This window comes from Labrus bergylta, chromosome 13 (assembly GCF_963930695.1).
Source record: "Labrus bergylta chromosome 13, fLabBer1.1, whole genome shotgun sequence".
NCBI lineage: Eukaryota > Metazoa > Chordata > Actinopteri > Labriformes > Labridae > Labrus > Labrus bergylta.
The window spans coordinates 27761436-27780112 of record NC_089207.1 but is presented as its reverse complement, the minus strand read 5'-3'; the positions used below and the strand labels follow the sequence as shown (position 1 = coordinate 27780112).

At 37.9% G+C, this 18677-nt stretch overlaps 3 protein-coding genes across 5 annotated transcripts; 1 reads left to right on the top strand and 2 right to left on the bottom strand.

The window, feature by feature from the left end:
- Nucleotides 1–1470: 1470 nt before the first annotated feature.
- Nucleotides 1471–3728, bottom strand: cybrd1 (cytochrome b reductase 1). The gene is made up of 4 exons (XM_020651485.3): nt 3224–3728; nt 2604–2812; nt 2211–2365; nt 1471–2095 (listed from the first exon to the last, which is right to left on the bottom strand). The coding sequence occupies exons 1-4, from the start codon at nt 3408–3410 to the stop codon at nt 1816–1818; spliced, it is 831 nt and encodes a 276-aa protein (XP_020507141.2). The 5' UTR covers nt 3411–3728; the 3' UTR covers nt 1471–1815.
- A 1107-nt stretch (nt 3729–4835) lies between these two features.
- On the bottom strand, nt 4836–11595 carry dcaf17 (ddb1 and cul4 associated factor 17). 2 transcript variants are annotated; one of them, XM_020651489.3, is made up of 14 exons: nt 11030–11595; nt 10827–10930; nt 10558–10648; nt 10304–10440; nt 10100–10178; nt 9497–9586; nt 9308–9415; nt 8706–8808; nt 8441–8583; nt 7510–7619; nt 6410–6497; nt 6237–6320; nt 5863–6018; nt 4836–5379 (listed from the first exon to the last, which is right to left on the bottom strand). In XM_020651489.3, the coding sequence occupies exons 1-14, from the start codon at nt 11156–11158 to the stop codon at nt 5272–5274; spliced, it is 1530 nt and encodes a 509-aa protein (XP_020507145.2). In that variant the 5' UTR covers nt 11159–11595; the 3' UTR covers nt 4836–5271. The 2 variants fall into 2 exon arrangements, with proteins under 2 accessions (XP_020507145.2, XP_020507147.2); XM_020651491.3 differs by having other exon boundaries at nt 9308–9376.
- Nucleotides 11136–18551, top strand: mettl8 (methyltransferase 8, methylcytidine). 2 transcript variants are annotated; one of them, XM_020651492.3, is made up of 10 exons: nt 11136–11250; nt 12645–12796; nt 12975–13066; nt 13162–13490; nt 13653–13702; nt 14387–14447; nt 15437–15576; nt 16780–16886; nt 17025–17090; nt 17331–18551. In XM_020651492.3, the coding sequence occupies exons 2-10, from the start codon at nt 12645–12647 to the stop codon at nt 17489–17491; spliced, it is 1158 nt and encodes a 385-aa protein (XP_020507148.1). In that variant the 5' UTR covers nt 11136–11250; the 3' UTR covers nt 17492–18551. The 2 variants fall into 2 exon arrangements, with proteins under 2 accessions (XP_020507148.1, XP_065818322.1); XM_065962250.1 differs by lacking the exons at nt 11136–11250; nt 12975–13066 and having other exon boundaries at nt 12647–12796.
- Nucleotides 18552–18677: the final 126 nt, after the last annotated feature.

Here is an 18677-nt window from a genome sequence, read left to right as displayed (position 1 = left end):
TCAGGGTGCTCTGGCAAATCTCTAAAGACTCTTCAACTGGTCCAGAACGCTGCAGCTCGTGTACTGACCAGAACCAGGAAATGGGACCACATCACTCCTGTCCTGGCTTCTCTGCACTGGCTCCCTATACAGTCTAGAATAGAATTCAAGATCCTTCTTCTCACCTACAAAGCGCTAAATGGCCAGGCACCATCTTACCTGAAGGAGCTACTAGTGCCGTACTGTCCCTCGAGAGCGTTGCGGTCCCGGAGTGCAGGCCTGCTGGTGGTACCTACAGTCTCCAAGTGTACTATGGGGGGGTAAAGCCTTCAGTTATCGGGCTCCTCTCCTCTGGAACCGCCTTCCAGCCGGGGTCCGGGAGGCAGACACAGTCTGTATTTTTAAGAATAGAATTAAAACTTTCCTTTTTGATAAATCTTATAGTTAGTGCTGGTGTAGACCAGCTCTTAGTTATGCTGCTATAGGCTTAGACTACCAGGGAAACTGGCACCTTGAGCTCCTCTCTCTCTCTCTCTCTCTCTCTCTCCATATACAGTACATCATATTACTGCTTGTATCTATCTATAAATCTCAGTCACTAACCACCTACTTTCCTGAGAGCTCTTGAGCTCTCTTAGGCTCCTCAAGATCGTTGGTTGACGGCCTGCCAGAACCACTGTAACTTTTGCTGCTTTGCTAAAGTGCTAAAGATGGATAGGCCGGGTTTTTATAATATAGCAAAAAGTAAGGTCTTTTACCTGCTTTTTGTAACATAACAATGAGTAAGGTCTTTTTACCTGCTCTTTTGTAATGTTAACAGACAATGAGTAAGGTATTTTACTTGCTTTTTGTAAAGTGTCTTGAGATAACACTTGTTATGAGTTGACGCTATACAAAATAAATTGAATTGAATTGAATTGAACAGATTACAGTATGGCGAGACAGATATTATCATGATGACAGTTCTCTGCTCGCATGAGGTGAGCTGCTGTACAGAGTTATGGCCTTCGGTAAGAAAGATTTCTTGTATCTGTCCTTGTGACAGCAGAGTTGAATCAGTCTGTTGGAGAAGCTGCTCCGCTGTTTGTCCAGTAGGATGTGCAGAGGGTGATCAGGATTATCCATAATGGATAACAGTTTGTTTAGAGTCCTCCTCTCTGTCACCACTACAAAAGAGTCCAGCTTGCAGCCTATCACAGAGCAGGCCTTCTTAATGAGTTTCCTATGAAGCGTTCTGGTATTGTGCTTGATGATCGTGTTTAGTATTGGCAATTAAGTAACACTAGTATCTATTTAAGGCATCATGATAGAGAAAGAGCTTAGAAAAATAAAAAATAAATGGGTTAACCAAGACAATAACACACACCTTTGCTCATACTTTCTAGTGATTACCTTATGCATGTAGTAGTTAGAATATCAATACATTCATATACAAGCTTTTCAAATATCAGATAAAGGAAAGTTGATGAAACAGTTTATTGTAAACTGCAGTTTGGTTCTGAACATATTTTATTCATAAAATGCAAAATGACAGAATACAAAAGAATCAGAATAAAGACAATCTGACATTATTGTTTGTAAAGTTTGTAAACAGTGTATAGCAACAGCATCATCTACATACCTTGTTATAAAAAACTTTACTATATTTCCATGTGCTTACAATAACACATGTTAACAGTAAACAAGCGGGAAGTGCAGTTTTCATACAATACTTTAAGGTGCAAGAGAGAAAGTTATGAGGAGCAAATTTAGATTTCTTCTTTTAGCCTTTCTCTTCCCAGTTTACACTGGAAATACACAGAGTCAACACATTGCTCCAAATGATTTATTTTATTATCAGTCGGCCTGATCATCTAGTTTGTGACCCCTCCTCCTCACATCCACATGGCCCTCAGCTTCAGCTTCATCAGATAACTGCGACAGAGAGGAACCAACTTTAATGTTGTCCTCACCTCCCCCACTGGTATGCTGAGTATGCAGAGCCAGGTCGCTGGGACGTTTCCAAGATGTTCGAGTTGAAATCCAGAGAATCGCCACTCCATAGGCCACAAGGAGCACTCCCATAACATTCACAAAGACTGCCTCTGGAGGAGAGTCCTTATACTTCGGGTTGCTCCTTAATGAGGGGGAAGAAAATGTTTCCACAGTTAGGCAACACATTCACTTTTTATATCACGTCTTGAGATTTCAATTAATCTATTACAAGTTATTTTTCATTTTGATATACTTACAGGCCAAAAATAAGTTTCTCTGTTATGCCCATGAGTGCCACAGCTATAACACTGCCAAAGAGTGACCGTCCAAAGAAGACATGAAGGGGCATAAATGCTGCTCTCCAGGATGCTGGTGAAAATGGCATCAAGTAGATAATGACTGAAAGAACAATCTGCACAAATAAAACACTATATTAAATATTGTATGTAGACATCAGGCTTGTTGTTCACTATAACTTAATGTTTCAGGAAAGACTTGAAATGTAAGAAGTTGAAATTGTTTATGTCTATGACTCAATTTTGAATTTTATACTTTCATCACAAGTAGAAATATAATGTGAAGACCGCCACAAAATCAGAAGACATGATCATCCATTACAGTCGATAATTTGAAATAGTAGTTCCATTTACCTGAAGACAAAACAATACCAGAGCTGCCAGGCCTAGCCAGCTGTGCAGACTGTACATGTTGGGGATTTTGGCAGCGTTGTGGAAATCAAAAACTGCTACAAAAGATATCGTAGCACAAATGAAGGCTGCCAAGTTTAAGCCTGCGTGGATGAACTTCATTATTAGTTTGCTGCAGCGCCAAGTCCAGGGGAGTCTGAAGACAATGATGGCTGCAAGAAAAGGTCCCGCAGGGTCAATCCACAAACACTTTATGCAACTATATATGATGCAGGTTTTTTACACTTTCACATTATTAATGACTTGACTTTCAGGTATCAGTGTGAGAAAAGGTTTAAGGTGTGATTGTTGGTGCTAATTTAAATATGATCAATATGATTACTCTTGCAGTTTGCGGCTGTTGATGTTTTCACATTACATTACATGCCCCTAATTATGGTTGCCAAGGTTGAAGATAGCCAAGATAGCACGTCTCATAAGAAGTTTAGCTCATTTCCTTATTTTATGCATCCCAGTTGTCACCTCCCACTAAGTCCCTGAAGACAGCTAACTGTGTACAACTGGTGTTTATTAGCCGCTTCCTGTCTGTATCTAGCCTGCTAAAAGAAAAAGACTCCTCTCACCTGCTCCATTCAAGAAAATGAAGCCTGAGATCTGTAAGACCGGGTGCCAGTTGAATTCGCCAAGTCCTCCATCCCAGGCTAAACCTTCTCTGTAGTGCAGAACCCATCTTAGCACGAATATTATGGAGACAATCCCGAATGCAGCGGCGGCAGACAAAACGGCCAGGAAGTGTTTATAACTTTCCATCTCCTCCGTGTTGGAGCAGCAGCAGAGAGAGGGACTGGACTGAAGCAGTACTTAACAACAACTACAACAATCTCAAGAGGAGTGTGGAGAGACGGAGCAGGGTCACATGACCCACAGCGAAGACGTTTTGTAACATTCGGCTGGTGTGAAAGAGGGGGCGAGAAGCCAGCGAATTTGATTTCTTTTTTCAAACAGAGAAACATTTATTACTATTTCTGTCCAGTGACTTCTGTCGAACGTTACTTTTTTATTTTTTACAGTTAGAAAAAGAGTTTGAGAGGTTCAGAGAAGAAACGACGAGCAGAGAGAGAGGGGGGGAGAGAGAGGGAGAGAGAGAGGAGAGAGAGAGAGGGAGGGAGAGAGAGAGAGAGCGGGAGGAAGAGAGAGGGAGGGAGAGAGAGAGAGAGGAAGAGCGAGGGAGGGAGAGAGAGAGAGGAAGAGAGAGGGAGGGAGAGAGAGAGAGGGAGAGAGAGAGAGGAGAGAGAGAGGGAGGAAGGGAGAGGGAGGGAGAGAGAAGGACAGAGAGGGAGAGAGGAGAGAGAGGGGAGAGAGGGAAGGAGAGAGGGGGAGAGAGGGAGAGAGAGAGGAGAGAGAGAGAGGGAGTGAGAGAGAGGGGGAGAGAGAGGGAGAGAGAGAGAGGGAGGAAGAGAGAGGGAGGGAGAGAGAGAGAGAGAGAAGGAGAGAGAGGGAGAGAGAGAGAGAGGGAGAGAGAGAGAGAGGGAGAGAGAGGAGAGAGAGAGAGAGAGAAGGAGAGAGAGGGAGACTCAGTTTGGGCTTCAGGTGTGTATTAAGGTGAGAAGCCCCTAAAAAACGTGGTCTCAAAACTAAATTATTCTCTGTAAGATAAAAGCCCCGATCCCCTTTTAGAGTTGAAGTTTATTGGGATAAAGTCAGAACTCGTATCCAGAGTTGATCTAAGTATTTAGGTTATGTTCTCTATCGCTTTTGTTTACTACTGTCCATCTTCAGACTAATACTGTAAAATGAATACAGCTGTTGTGTTTACCTTATATAGGAACTTAGGAAAATACAAGAAGAATCCTCCATCTGTTTTCTTGGTGTAAGTTAACGTTATAACTTTAGGATTAACATAGTATTGAAGTGCACAGTCATGTCAAAGCTTGACTTATTTAGCTGCATTAATTACACATTTCCAACAGAACATTATTTCTGGTCCTTTTATTTTTATATTTATTAAACACAAACATTTGCGATCCCTGTGTGTAATAGGCTTCTACCTCATCATGACTGGTTCTGTAACTTCATTAGATAAACAAATCTCTTATCTGAATAACCATTCATACGGTGACGTAGTTATAAAAAAGAACGGGGGGGGGGGGGGCTTCAAGTTTGAATGTTGGACCCCAGCAAAGCAAGAAGCTGAGAAATTACGTTTGTAGTTTGATATATAAAATAGTATGGATGTAACTTGTATCCCATTCTTTTATGCACAATTTGAACACATGGAAACACAGGAGATAGAAATATACTAGCTTAAAAAAATATATAACTTTAATATAAGAGAGAAAGTTTTAAAAGGGTTTAAGCTGCGAGACAAAATGGTTAACAGTATTCAATCAGTTATTTTTACAACTAACTTGGATATGAAGCATGCCTCAAACTAAAGAGGCTGTGGTGCTCAAAGTGGACGGCCCAGGTTTGAATCCAAACGTGTGGCTCCTTCTCCACATGTCATTCCTCACTCGCTCTCTCCCCCAATTTCCGGCTCTTTCCATTGTCCCGTCTCTTCAATAAAGGCACTAAAAGCCCGGACAAGACTTGAGTTTTACAGCACAAAAAAAGTTGGAAACAGATATCTACACAATCTTCTCTCCAGGAGCGTCATTAACCTTAGAGCCTCTTATCTTCTTGCAGCTTGGAGTTTGTAGACATGGCAGCAGAAGCTGGTGTTCTTTTGTGCGATATGTACTATGGTATCCTTGTCGAAGAACAACTCATGTCGATAAGTCTGAAAAGAAAGAGAGGAGCACACGTTAATTATAATTACACAGAGACTTAAGATTTTTTTTTGATGACTTTTTATTGTCATCATGTCTTAACATACAGTACACATATTTTATATTCAACATAAGGATGACAATATTTTACATTTCAAGTGGTGTGGTGTCAAAAAGGTTGTGTCACCCAGTGATGTGGAAATTCTAAAAATAACACTTACAATACAGAAACATGTACTACAGTTTGAAGTAAAACTGAGGTAGCTTGGATCTGTGTTACATAAATTCATAAATGTTTCCCTCCATCAAGGTTTTCTTCCCTTTCTCAACGATATTTAACATCTTTAAGAAGGGCAAACAAACAAATTAGTTATATAAAATGAAAGAATACAATTAAATTAAAAGAAAGAGAAGAAGATGCCGAAGGAGACAGAAGAGAGAAAGAAAACAAAACTTAAGATTTCATGTCGTTGCGTTCATGTCCAGTCACTCACCTCATCCAAAGGTTCATCCAGATCAACTGTACGCAGTAACTTCCCACTCAGGTTGTCATGGAGACGGATGCTGGCTCGTCCTTCTCCCTCCTCACCATTAGTTACTACCACTGCTAGAAGATCCAACTCATCCTCATATTCCACCATACGGAAAGTCTGTGAACATAAATCATTTTCAAAGTCCTCTCTTCACATGAGCTGTGTGTTATGTAGGAATACATAGAAATGTTTCTGTTACAAACATAAACCGTGTGTCCTGCAACATCATTATTTAAACTCTGTTGTGTTTTTGTACATATTTAAAATAAAAGCAGAGTAAAAGTATTTTCTTTGCAGATATTCTGGATCAATGTAAGCATAAGAAAGCACGGTACCTCTTGTTCTGGGTCGTCATCCAGCGGCTGAAATCTTCTTTTCACCGTGCGGCCCGATGACGTGACAGTCACCTGTGAGGTAGACTGACGGGAGCAAACAAGTTCTATTTTAAGAATGAGTTATTATTTGAAACATGAAACATGCAGTGAATACAATACAATACAATACTTACACGGTTGTTTCGATGGGTTTCCATAGAGAAATCAATATTAACCTTTGATGGCAAACCACTGTTCAGTTCACCCAGGATCTTAAGGACACTAAAAGAAAAGAAAATCAAGAATAATAACATAAGAAATGTATCAGACTGTATGCATTACCAGAGAACAGGATACTGTGATACTGTTGATTTTTGTGCTAGAAGTAAATGAACACCAAATTCTGAGGCCTAATTCTTTATTCAACACAAACGTCTCAGGAATCTTGTCTTTTGGTATATTTGCCTTCCCAGCACATGTTACTGGCTGTTTGTCAAGTTTTATACAAAGCTGCAACTGTTCATTTTTATTTCCATCAGTCTACATGATTCTTATGTTTTACTATAGGAAGCATATTTATCATGTTTCTACAATCACTGGCAGACAGACCGCTTTAATCCCTTTCATACAACGACTCTTTTCCTCTACTGTTTATATAAACTTCAATGCTAACCTCACAATTATTTAAATCGCACAAACAATCTTTGCAAGATCTTCTTATTAAACATTGCTGTACATATATAAACAACACAACAGGAGGTCAACACTTTTTTTTTTTATATTCAGGTCTAATTACAGATTTTTACAGTTTATAGGTTCTTGTTTAAATTTCACATATATTTTATCCCTGCACGGGTTATGTACATTTCTTGTATAAATCTATTTTTAACTGCACAGTTTAAGTTTTGATTCATGTAGGGGTATTCTTTAAATCTTTTTTCAGGTTAATATATATGTATGGGGGGGGGGGGGTCAGTTTTGTGGTTAATTTGTAACAAATGTTTCATGTCATGTATGTCTTTGTAACCTGCTACTGGATGCTTTGAATTTCCCTCGGGATCAATAAAGTATCTATCTATCTATAAAATGATCACTTAAACCAACGTGCTGGTGCTCCTGCATGGGTCTGTGTCAATGCAAATCACCTCTGTATTTTTCTGTTATCATAGGATCCATTACTTCTACTGTAAACGAGGAGCACTGCTTTTTACAAAAAAAAAACGTGTACAGTCATTTAGTAAAAAAAAAACAACACAAACAAAAACCAAACAGAAAGTTGATGGTTCTAACTCACTTTATGTTAGTTGGTCCCAGATGAATAATTCGTCCTGAGTCATCAGGGTGGAAGAAGATCCCATCCCTTTCTAGAGAGCAGCAGTTCATGTTTTGAATTCCATTTGTTGCCTAAAGTCATAAAATCACAATGTTTTCCAGGAGCTCTTAAAGCAGGACACATGTTCCAGTGTGTGCTTATATGTGTTGTGTAACTGTGTTTGTGCTTCGCAGTCTGAAAACAATCACAGACACTATTTTGGAAAAGGCAGGCCTCAATATAGAAAACGATATTCTACCCAAGCTGTAAAAGTTGGGTACGCATCAAACTAACTGGTTTTCAGACACTCTCCATTCGGTGCAGCTTTAGAGCTGACAGTGATAGTGCTGTTTGTTTTGGGTTGAGGACAGGTTTAATTATCTAGTCACTATGATGTGTCATGTGTGTATGATGGTGTTGTTTTTCTTTCACAACAAGCTATGCATTATTTTTACAGAGTGAAAGGACACCACATAGTACAGACAAAAAACAAACAGTGGTTTCTACACACACACACACACACACACACACACACACACACACACACACACACACACACACACACACACACACACACACACACACACACACACACACACACACACACACACACACACACACACACACACACACACACACACACACACACACACACACACACACACACACACACACACACACACACACACACCTCTTTTCAGCAGCTGAATACAAAGACTGTTACAAACATCTGTGACCTTCTTTAGTCTGATGGTTTCAACAGGCTCTGGACATTTTGGTGGCAGTTTAGTCCACAACCAAACAAGATTTGGTATATTTAACACTAAGAGCCAGGTGAAGGCTTAATGTTGTACTTACCCTACCATAGATGAAATATGAGGTCATAGTGTGTAGTGTAGGTCCTTGAACCTACCAGAGAGCTGTCCTTGAGTGAACAGATGTGGTGAGTCCCATTGTGACGTTTATGTGGTGGTGTGTAGATGTAGTGCCATGGGTAACCCCCTATCTGGATAGCATTATTAGAGCATGACATCTCAAAAAGCACGGGTGGGCAATCTGTGAAATGATAACTATCATGTTAACGTTGGGCAAGAAAATCATTAGTGCTGTTGTCCAAGAAGCCTACAACAACATTTAACACCAACAGATCACAGGTTTGGAAATAAAAACACACCCACCTGTGATCTGGATATTTACTGGAATACCAAACCGAGCTTCTCCCACTGTTTTTCCTCCTAGAAGGGAACTCTGCTTTCCAAGAGTTATCTTCTCTGTCAAGTGCTGAATACAAAGAAAATAATCATCAAACACAGCAAGATGAGGGTGAAACTACGCTGATTATGTAAATAAAACATGTACATCAAAATCAGTAAATGAAACAGCAATCTTTATCTGATTCAAAGCTGGGGGGGAGGGGGTCTGACAGTTTTAGAGGTACTTTATACGAGTGTTGAAATCCTCTTTTTATTTGAACACCAATTAATAAATCAAAAGCACTGTCAAAAAAGAAAGACAAAAATATGGCATCTGTTGCTGTCCAGTGATGCTTAACAGGCTATTCTACCATTTATTTAAACAAACCTGTTATGATTGGATGCTCATCTGCCTGTCTGCCTGCATACTTGTGAACACTCAATGTGAATCAGGGGCCTTTGGGGGACCAAAATCTAATCTTCCTGGTCTAAATGTTTCTTTGATGCAGCCTTCACTAGCTTTGACAAAAATATGCAGCTTGTTCAACAAAATGCAGAAAACTCTTTTGGGATAAAACTTCACAAACCTTTTTGAGGATGTGCTCAAAGCTGTACAGCTTCACTGACTTATTGCTGTGCGACACCACGAGGACACCCTGAGAGAGGAAGACATCTGTGACACCGCTTCCAAATACCTGAAAGAACAAGCTCTTCATCTTTATAAAAACGTATCAACACAGAACACAATGTAAGAAAACAAATAGTAATCTGAATACCGTTTTGCTGATCTCCAAAATGCCCACAATTTTCAAGGGGAAAACATGAAAAATGGCCAGATGCATCACTACATTCTGAGTTATACCAGCCTGTGAATTAAAGAAAAAACAATTCTGTCATATCTCCTCCACACCATCCATATCTCCTGTTACAAACAAGCTACTGATCACTTTATTACCACAGTAACACGTTTATAGATTTATGTTTTAATTAACTTTATATATTTAAGACACCTACTGAAATACATGAAAAGAATTATAAAAATAATATGAATTATTCTATTTTTGTAACACACTTTACATTTTATCCAAATCTCAAAGTGCTACAGATCAAAAACAGGAGTAGAAAACAACAACAGCATTTAAACATAAAAAAAAAGAGGGGTCTTTTATTCATTTTTTTAGTTTCAACAGGCTGTGGTGCCCCTCGATGGTCGGGGAGAGCATTCCACAGCCTAAGGGGCGGCAGAGGGAAAAGCCAGATTGCCCATTAAGGCAGATCCTTCAGGAAGTTCCAGGTATAGTATAATCCCAGGCTCTACACCTTAAAGGGTTCTGTCACTTAAAAATAAATTCCCCATCTTGTAAAAATGAATACATTACCTGTCGTTCCAGTGACGTTTCTTTGTTCTGAACAGATTTCACATAAAACATTTCTTGAGAAACATCCCAGCTAAGGTACCTGTAAAGAAACATCAACATAGAGTACGGTTAAATGTTTTTTTTTTTTTTTTTTAAAGAACTCAAACAGAAAATGTATGAAATAATTTCCACTCAAAGAACAGAGAAATCAGAGGCTGACAATACCTGAACTTATGCTTTGAAGAGAGGTAAACCCTCTGCAGCTCTTCCCCTGTTTCAGGTGATAGACGATACAGCCAGTTATTGGCTGTCAAAGCCAAGAGGCTGGGTTTGTGGTCAGAGAGGGAAGGTAACGTTTTGTCCTGTTAACAAATCAAATGAAACAACAGTCTGAACCCGGGTTGTTTAATCATGTCACTTCAAATTTAGCATTCATCCAAATAGATATATGATGTTTGTATTCGCTTTATTTAACTCACAAGCGGGCTCTGACACAGCAAGGCATCTTCAATTTTTTCTAATTTAGACTTCTTGGGAAGTTTGTAGAGAATATGAGGCTGGGAATGAACACTGGCACAAAAACATGAAATCACTGATATTTGGGATTGCATTCAAAACCTTCATCCTTCTTTATCCTAACATTTGAAAGATCTGTTCATGTTGACCTCAACGCTTGTGTTTTTTAATTGCTCAAATTTACAACCTGGTAGATAATACTGATGTTTTAGGTTTAATAATTGATACTCACCAGCTGTAGCAGTTCTGGTAATTCTCAAAGTAGATTTTACCATTCTCATACATTATTGTGGACTTTGACGTCTTACTCCAGACTTTAATAAAAACCCTGTTGTCCTAGAATTTAATAATGTGTCATATTGGTTAAAACATATCGACATAGAAACAATGGAAAACAAGCTGGCAGTCAATATGTAAATCAATACTTCCCATTACCTGAAGGAGGATAGCTCTTAGGAGTTTCATATTGTGTCTGATGATAGTGCCAGCATCTCTGATCCCTCTACTCCTTCGGCTCAACCAATCAGTCGTGTTAACGGGTCGTTTTCTCTGATACTGCGCCATCACTGGACAGACCTTGTTCCTACAAGAGGATGTCCGGGACCATGACAGGCGACCACAACCTGAGCTGACTCCAGGACCACAGACAGAGCCAGGTAAGGCCGGGATCTTTTCCTAGTTGAAGGTAGTTATGAACTCCATCCTCTCGACACCACTGAACCTCCTCTTCAGGTTAGCTGAAGCATCCACCAAAAGTTAACAGCTAACTTGAGTAAACACCTCTCTTTCTTCTTTCTTCTTCTTGTAATTCTTTCCAAAGTCGTACCTTGCCTGGATGCATATGATGAACTTGGTAGTTATCATATGATAAGAGAAAATGAAATTATGTTTGTCAATGGACAATACTAAGCTTTGACCGGTATGGACGGTATCACTTAAGTTAGCTTCCAATGCTAGCTGCGCTACCCCGTGTTGTGTTTACTACTTCTTCTTCTTCTACTGTTCTAACTCGGCAACGACAATGGGACTTTAGCGCCCCCTTTCGTTGGCAATGAATGTATCACGTCTGTGTAAAACATCCCTCAGGAGCTATTTTATTTACAATAAGTGACTGGAAGGTTTGAAAATACAATCTGATTTAACACTGTGGCTCGTTTCAGCTTTTTATTGAAGCTAATGTTCCTATTTGGTGTTTACATGGAATGAAATTCTAAACCTAAACACCATTTATTGCTGCAGTTCCACCACTTACCATAATATATCACTTGTATTTTGCAGAAAGTTATCCACATTTTCTCATCTAATTTTGTGTAGCTTATTTGAGATTCTGACAAGAATTTAAAAGAAAGTTAGTTTAGTGGGTTTGATGGACATCATGAGTTTGTAGCAGATCAGTGGTTACTAGATGTTTGGAGCGTTCCTCTCAATGTTCCAGACTATCTCATGTATTTCACTGATCCTGTGTCCCTGTCAATGATTTTTTTGTCTTTCTGTTTACAAAGCAGTCAGAAGTTCCCTAAAATAAAGACTTCTTTTTTCGTTCAAACTAATTTTGTCGCTTCGTCAGTGAAAGAAATCATAAACAAGAACAACCTATCAGAGGTCATGTTGTAAGAGGATCATTGAAGCCTATCATTAATCAGTCTTGTACAGTTCCACACAATTAGAAAGAAGCCATTTTAAAACCTAAAATTTACACAGTCACAGTCAAGGATTAAAATAAACAATCTTTACTCAGTATTAATCCTTCAAAACAAGAGCCCTCTTGTCGAGCGTTGTCATTAAATGTTCACAGGACAACCAAAACAAAACAAAAATAATCAAGAGCTCAAACTGTATTTTCAAAAGTATAGGCCTACAAATAACAACAAATTGATCATAAATACACACACAGCTGAATTTTCTTTTCTTTTACTTATTTTATTTGTCCATAAATTGAAAATATGACATGTTTCTGGTTTTTGCATTTGTCAGTTATACCAACAAAAAACGAGTGTTAAAATGTACCTTGGTCATAAGCTGTACTTACTCTTCCTTTTGCTTTTTTCAGATGCATCACCTATGGAGCTTCTCTGTGGCCAAACCGGCTAAAGTTTTCATCAGATTATCTTTGAGACTAAAGAGCACAGGAAGAAGACCTTCAGCTCCTCTGGGTTCACGGATTCTGACCAATCCTGATGACGTCTTTAAGCACAACATGTGGTCAGTGCCGACTTTAACGTGTCACCCATGTGTATGTGCATGTCGTGGGGATAGAAGACTATGGTGTTTGCCAGCTTTAACTTAAAATGTCAATATGTCAGAGATTTTTATTTTATTTTATTTGATACAGTTTTTAAGATTGAATCAACAGTTGATTGTGTATTGCTCAAAATGTTAGGGATCATGTACAATGGACAGAACAAGAAAAAGAAAATGCACGGCAGAAGGCAGAAGAAAATTCCTGTGAACAAATTCCTTTAATGGAACAAGGCAAGATATTACTGTGAAATATTATTTCTAATAAGATTTGATAAGGATGTCAAAGTAAATATATATGAAATACGCTGACATCTCCCTCCCCACAGGTACCTTTGCTACAGAGGCGTCCCACTACTGGGACAAGTTTTACGAGACACACCAGGATAAGTTCTTCAAAGATCGCAAGTGGCTGTTTTTAGAATTCCCAGAATTGCTTCCTCCAGTTTCAAAAGAAGAAATCACAAACAGGTATTTGGATGATCATCAGGAAGGTAATCCACATAGGACTGAATCCAGAACAGACTCAGAGACCAGACACCAGCACGATGAAGTCTCCTCAAACCATCACAGGACACAGGAGACCTGTCAGAGAGCAGCTGTGGAGACAAATGAAACTCTTTTCCCCGGCCGGCATGCATCTTTCAGGATCTTGGAGGTTTTTAGACTGATTTTAATTATGTTTATTGTTTTAAGTGTTTCGTAGTTTATTGCACATGACAAGTTGCTATATTAAAAGTCTTACAAACAGCTTTAACAAAATCGCTTTGCCATGTGTCACTTGGCAAACATTCTAGTAAAATATATGTTCTTGTCCCAGGTTGGATGTGGAGTGGGAAACAGTGTATTTCCCATCCTTGATTCCATAAAGTGAGTATTGATTTCCGATGTCTACACAAATTATTTTTTAATTAAATGTTTAATGTTGATCATGTGCCAATTTTCCGTGGAGTCATTTACAATATATCAAACACTTGCCAACCAAATTTGTCATTGTTTAACATAACATTTTTATTTCTATCTATTTTTTTAAATTTAATTTATAAATCCAGTGGAAGTTTCAACTTTTCCTTGGGAATTTGATCCTTCAACCCTCCCCTTACTGCCCCATGTCCTTACACACTGAATAACTGCTGACGTCACTTATGCACACTTTGTGACATCCAGCTAAACATCCCGAAAATATATTACTCACTAATAATATGTCCTTTTTGATTATTATTATTTTTTTAATGGCTAAAGATTAATAACATAACATGATTCTTTCATGCACACGTTCCGTGTACTTTTAAAGTACACATCAAAACGATATGAACAACGTTGTTGCAGTTTGGAAAAGTCACCTGAAGCTTCAGATATTCTGAATACAGGTCGCAACAAGTTGTATTTCCTCCTTCAAAGCAGAACTGCTGTACAGTACATGTTTGTTGTATTCTATCTCTTTCAGAAAAATGAAGTGATAAATCAAGCTCAAACACTTCATCAGGTTGAGTCTGTGAAAGACATGGTCTTTATCACACAGTTGTTTGAGTCACTGTCTGTCATTTTTCACAGACATGCAGATGCTTTCTTGTACTGCTGCGACTTCTCCCCATGTGCCATTCAGCTGGTCAAGGTTAGCTTTTTTTTTTGTTACTGCACTATTTCTTGTGCTTTTGTAGATTTCTATGTTTTGTTCTGTCTTTCTGTGTATCGGGGTTGTCTTCTATCTAGACCTTGAGTCTGTAATAAAGTTTGACTTGAGTTGAATATCAGGGTCAATACATTTCTTCAAACAAAGATTGACTGATATCACTTTAAATTACAAACAACCAAGGTAATATTAAGACCCTGCCATACACATAAAGTACTCAATGTGGTCATTCAGACAACCTGTTGGAGGTATTTACAGTCATATAATGACTAAGAAAGGTATTTACCTGCTTTTTGTAAAGTGTTTGGAGATAATTTGTTATGAATTGACGCTATACAAATAAAGATTGATTGATATCAAGCTATGATTAAGTCCTGCATAGCATTAAGTGCTAAAATATATAGTCGACTTAAATAAAGCTTCAATTCCTTCATTGTTAAGCTGTCGTTAGTGTCTATCTCTAAGTCTTCCAGAATATTGACTCAACATAGAAGTTGTAGGACAGACAGTTGCTTACTCTCAGTTTAAGATCCATGTGCAGGATTTGAATATTTATTGTTTTGTTTTAAGTTTTGGAAGTATCTTTAAAAACATCTTTGTGTTCATTGAAGTGTGTGCATGAAAGCAAAATATCAAAAGTCAGAAGAGTTGAAATGACCTGTAGCATGTGAGAATGTATTTCTACAAACATGACTCAGGAATAAAGAAAGCATGTGCAGTTATAACTTTACAAAAAGAGCAGGTCGAGACAGCACTCTTTATTTTATTGATACACATTTATGTTATATCTTTGAAACATAATTGTGCTTAAATACTTACGTGATAAGCAGTAACATAATGTAAAACAGAGGACACATTCAGTGTGATAGAGATGTGATAGAATGAGAGAAAAAGGAAACTAGATTTTGCAGTAAATGATATCTGTATCTGAGCTACCAGTTACAAATGAACTTTATTTTGTCTTTTAATAGGAACATCCAGAGTACGACGACTCCATGTGTCATGCCTTTGTCCATGACATTTGTGAGGAGATGGCCTCCTTTCCCTTCCCTCCTCAAAGCCTGGATGTTATTCTGGCCGTCTTTGTCCTCTCCTCCATTCATCCAGACCGGTAGGTGAAGGTTACCCGACAAAGAAGAGCCTCATACCATTTGTCACCTGCAGGACCCTCCGTCGTTCACACCCCATTTAAAATACGCTGTTGTCACTTTTGTAACCCAATCTTCTTTTTCCCCATGTGTCTGTGTCAGTCGTTACCCAAACCCAGATATAATCCTTGTGGTTTTATGTGACACACAGTATAACATATTGACAGTGATGTAGGATGGAATTAGATGTATTAATTTAATCAAAGTACACGCACACTATAAAGAAACATACTAGGTTATAATTTAGGAGTCCAGCATTGAAAGTTTTACTTATGCGACAGTATCTACCTCTGATCAGTAATCCACTCAAAGCCATGACTTGTTTTACTGTCTTAGTTGGTTTTATTTAGTCATGAACTACTAGTTTGTTTAGGACTACAACTAATGTGGAAATGACCAGAGAAAAGCCATGGCAAAGTTCTCAGAGCTATAGGTGAACAATGGACAGTGCTTAAGAACAAACAAGCAAAGTCAAAAGTGCAACTATTTAATAACGAGTAAACAGATATTTTTATTATATACCTCATTATGAAACTTTGTTATTGAGAGACATGCTACTCACATTCAGAGGCCTGAACACACACACACACACACACACACACACCTACACAAACTTGTCCCTATGGACGGATAGATGTCAGAATAAGGGGGCTGCACACAGGGGGCATTTTAGCCTTTGGGAGTTCAGTGCCTTGCTCATGGGCACATCGGCAGGACTCCCCTCCAGAAACCACACCAACTTTCATACTTTGGTCAGTCAGGGACTTGACTCTATGTTTCCAGCCCTAGTCTGTACAGACTGAGCTACTGCCAGCTCACATATCAAGGTACATTTCTAATAATTACCCATTTTGCATGTCCTCATCTCATGATCCAACAGAGATGATAATAATGGGTTTCTAAACAATGGAAAGGAAATCCACATAATCACATAAAGCAACATGTAAATGAAGATGTAAGATGGATGCATTCATATATCTCTATATACACTTACATTGGTACCTTGGCTTTGGCCATAAAAGACATTATCACTGGTACTTGTAAAGCTCTTAGATATTTGATTAGTGGCCGCAAATGTGTTTCCATCTTGGTTTTGTCAATGTTTACTTGGATCTTGATTAGCTTCCATTCTGTCATGCAACATTATTTTTCCATTTCATTGACAGAATTCAAGGAGTGGTGAATCGCCTGTCATCATACCTGAAACATGGAGGGATATTTCTTTTCCGTGACTACGGGAGATATGACTTCTCCCAGCTCAGGTTTAAGAAAGGTCGTTATGTACACCTGAATGCAGCTGTTTGATCTGTTTTATAATAATTGGTTGTAATCCCCAACTGTGTGTGCAGTTGTGTTTTTGACAGTTTCAAACATTTCATCGTTCAGTGTCTTCTTTTATTCTCTCAATCAGGACGCTGCCTATCAGAGAATTTCTACACACGTGGAGATGGAACCTGTGTGTACTTTTTTAGCAAAGGTAATTTTGAGACTTGAAATCAGTATTTTCTTCCACATGGAGTAAAAATTTGCCAGGACCATTTATTCCGTTTGGAAAATTTGGGTCTTGTCTTTGTTATTACCATAGAGGTTTCAGGATGTATTAGGATTTTTACATTTATCCTTTGAGTTTGAAATTCTGGAATAGGTTAACCGATTATATTAAATTCATACCTGTTAGGGTAATAAATACAAATACATTTTCATTTATTTTTTGCAGATGAGGTTCATGATTTATTTTCCAAAGCTGGACTGGAGGAAATTCAGAATCTGGAGGACAGACGACTGCAGGTGAACAGAGGAAAGAAAGTGGTGATGCACCGTGTTTGGATGCAGAGCAAGTACAGGAAATTAAACCTTAATCCCCTTTCACCATCTTAACAAACACTTTTTATAAATTCAACTAATTTATTAATGAAATCAAGCCATAAAATCTGTTTTCTTTTTGTTTTTTTGGGGTGTTCTTTTTTACCAAGAGTGTTTGTACAAAAAGGATATTGTTTGCATTAAACTTACAAAACATGTTATCAAACCGACTTGTGGTGTCATGGGGTTTTATATTCCGATTCCAGTAAAAATACTCATTAGATCATTTTTATATACTATTATATTATTTAGTCCCAGTCAGAAAATACAGCAGAGAATAGATAGAAAATTGTGATGATTTTGGTAAGAATTTGTCTCTTTTTGTCATCTTGACATTAGGCTTCATATTACAAAAGGGATGACTCAGATGATGTTTTTGGTAGAAGAAATATTCAGATCCTTTTCCAGTGAAAGCATAAATAACACAACTTTCTGAAAAAGCATTGACGTGTGCCTTTTATCAGCAGGACTTAAAAACAAATGAGGCAGAAAAAACAGTCCCTATGAGTGTTTGATATCATATTTCTAGTACTGTTCAGCTAATGTTTTAGTGCTGTCTATGCTGATGGGAGGTTTAACGTCAAACCTTTTATAGTTCCTCTTCCTCAGATAAGCTACTGCTGAATATTTCAACACTATTAAAGAAATGGAATTACATATAGGTTAAGAAACAGAGAAGATGAATTCATGCGTTACTGGAGTAAATGGATAAATGAAACAGATAAAGTGGAATAATAACAGGTATGTAAATTAAATTATATTAAATTAAGAGAGTAGTGAAGGAACAACCCCCCCCCCCCTTCCTGCCCCATTCTATTTATGGTTTTATTTTAATTTTTTTATTATTATTATTTTTTCTTATTACTAGTATTATTTTTTTCTAAATCTTAATTTAATTATCTTTTCTCTCTTTGTACCTTTTCTTTGGATTTTTATCTATTTTTATTTTATTTCATGTATGTCTTGTATGTTTAAAAAATTATATATAAAAATATGCCAGGATGAACAAAATTTGTGATGAAATATGACAACTTGTAATAAAGTAAAACAGCCTGCAATAAAGTATTAAAATATATATATTTCAACACTCATAATTTTGTTGTTTTTTAATTAAATAGTTTGTAGACTGTGGTTAAGCTTTGTGTAGTTTGAGTTCATAATGTTAAAGATATTTTCTCCATGTTTTCATCGCGATAAGAGT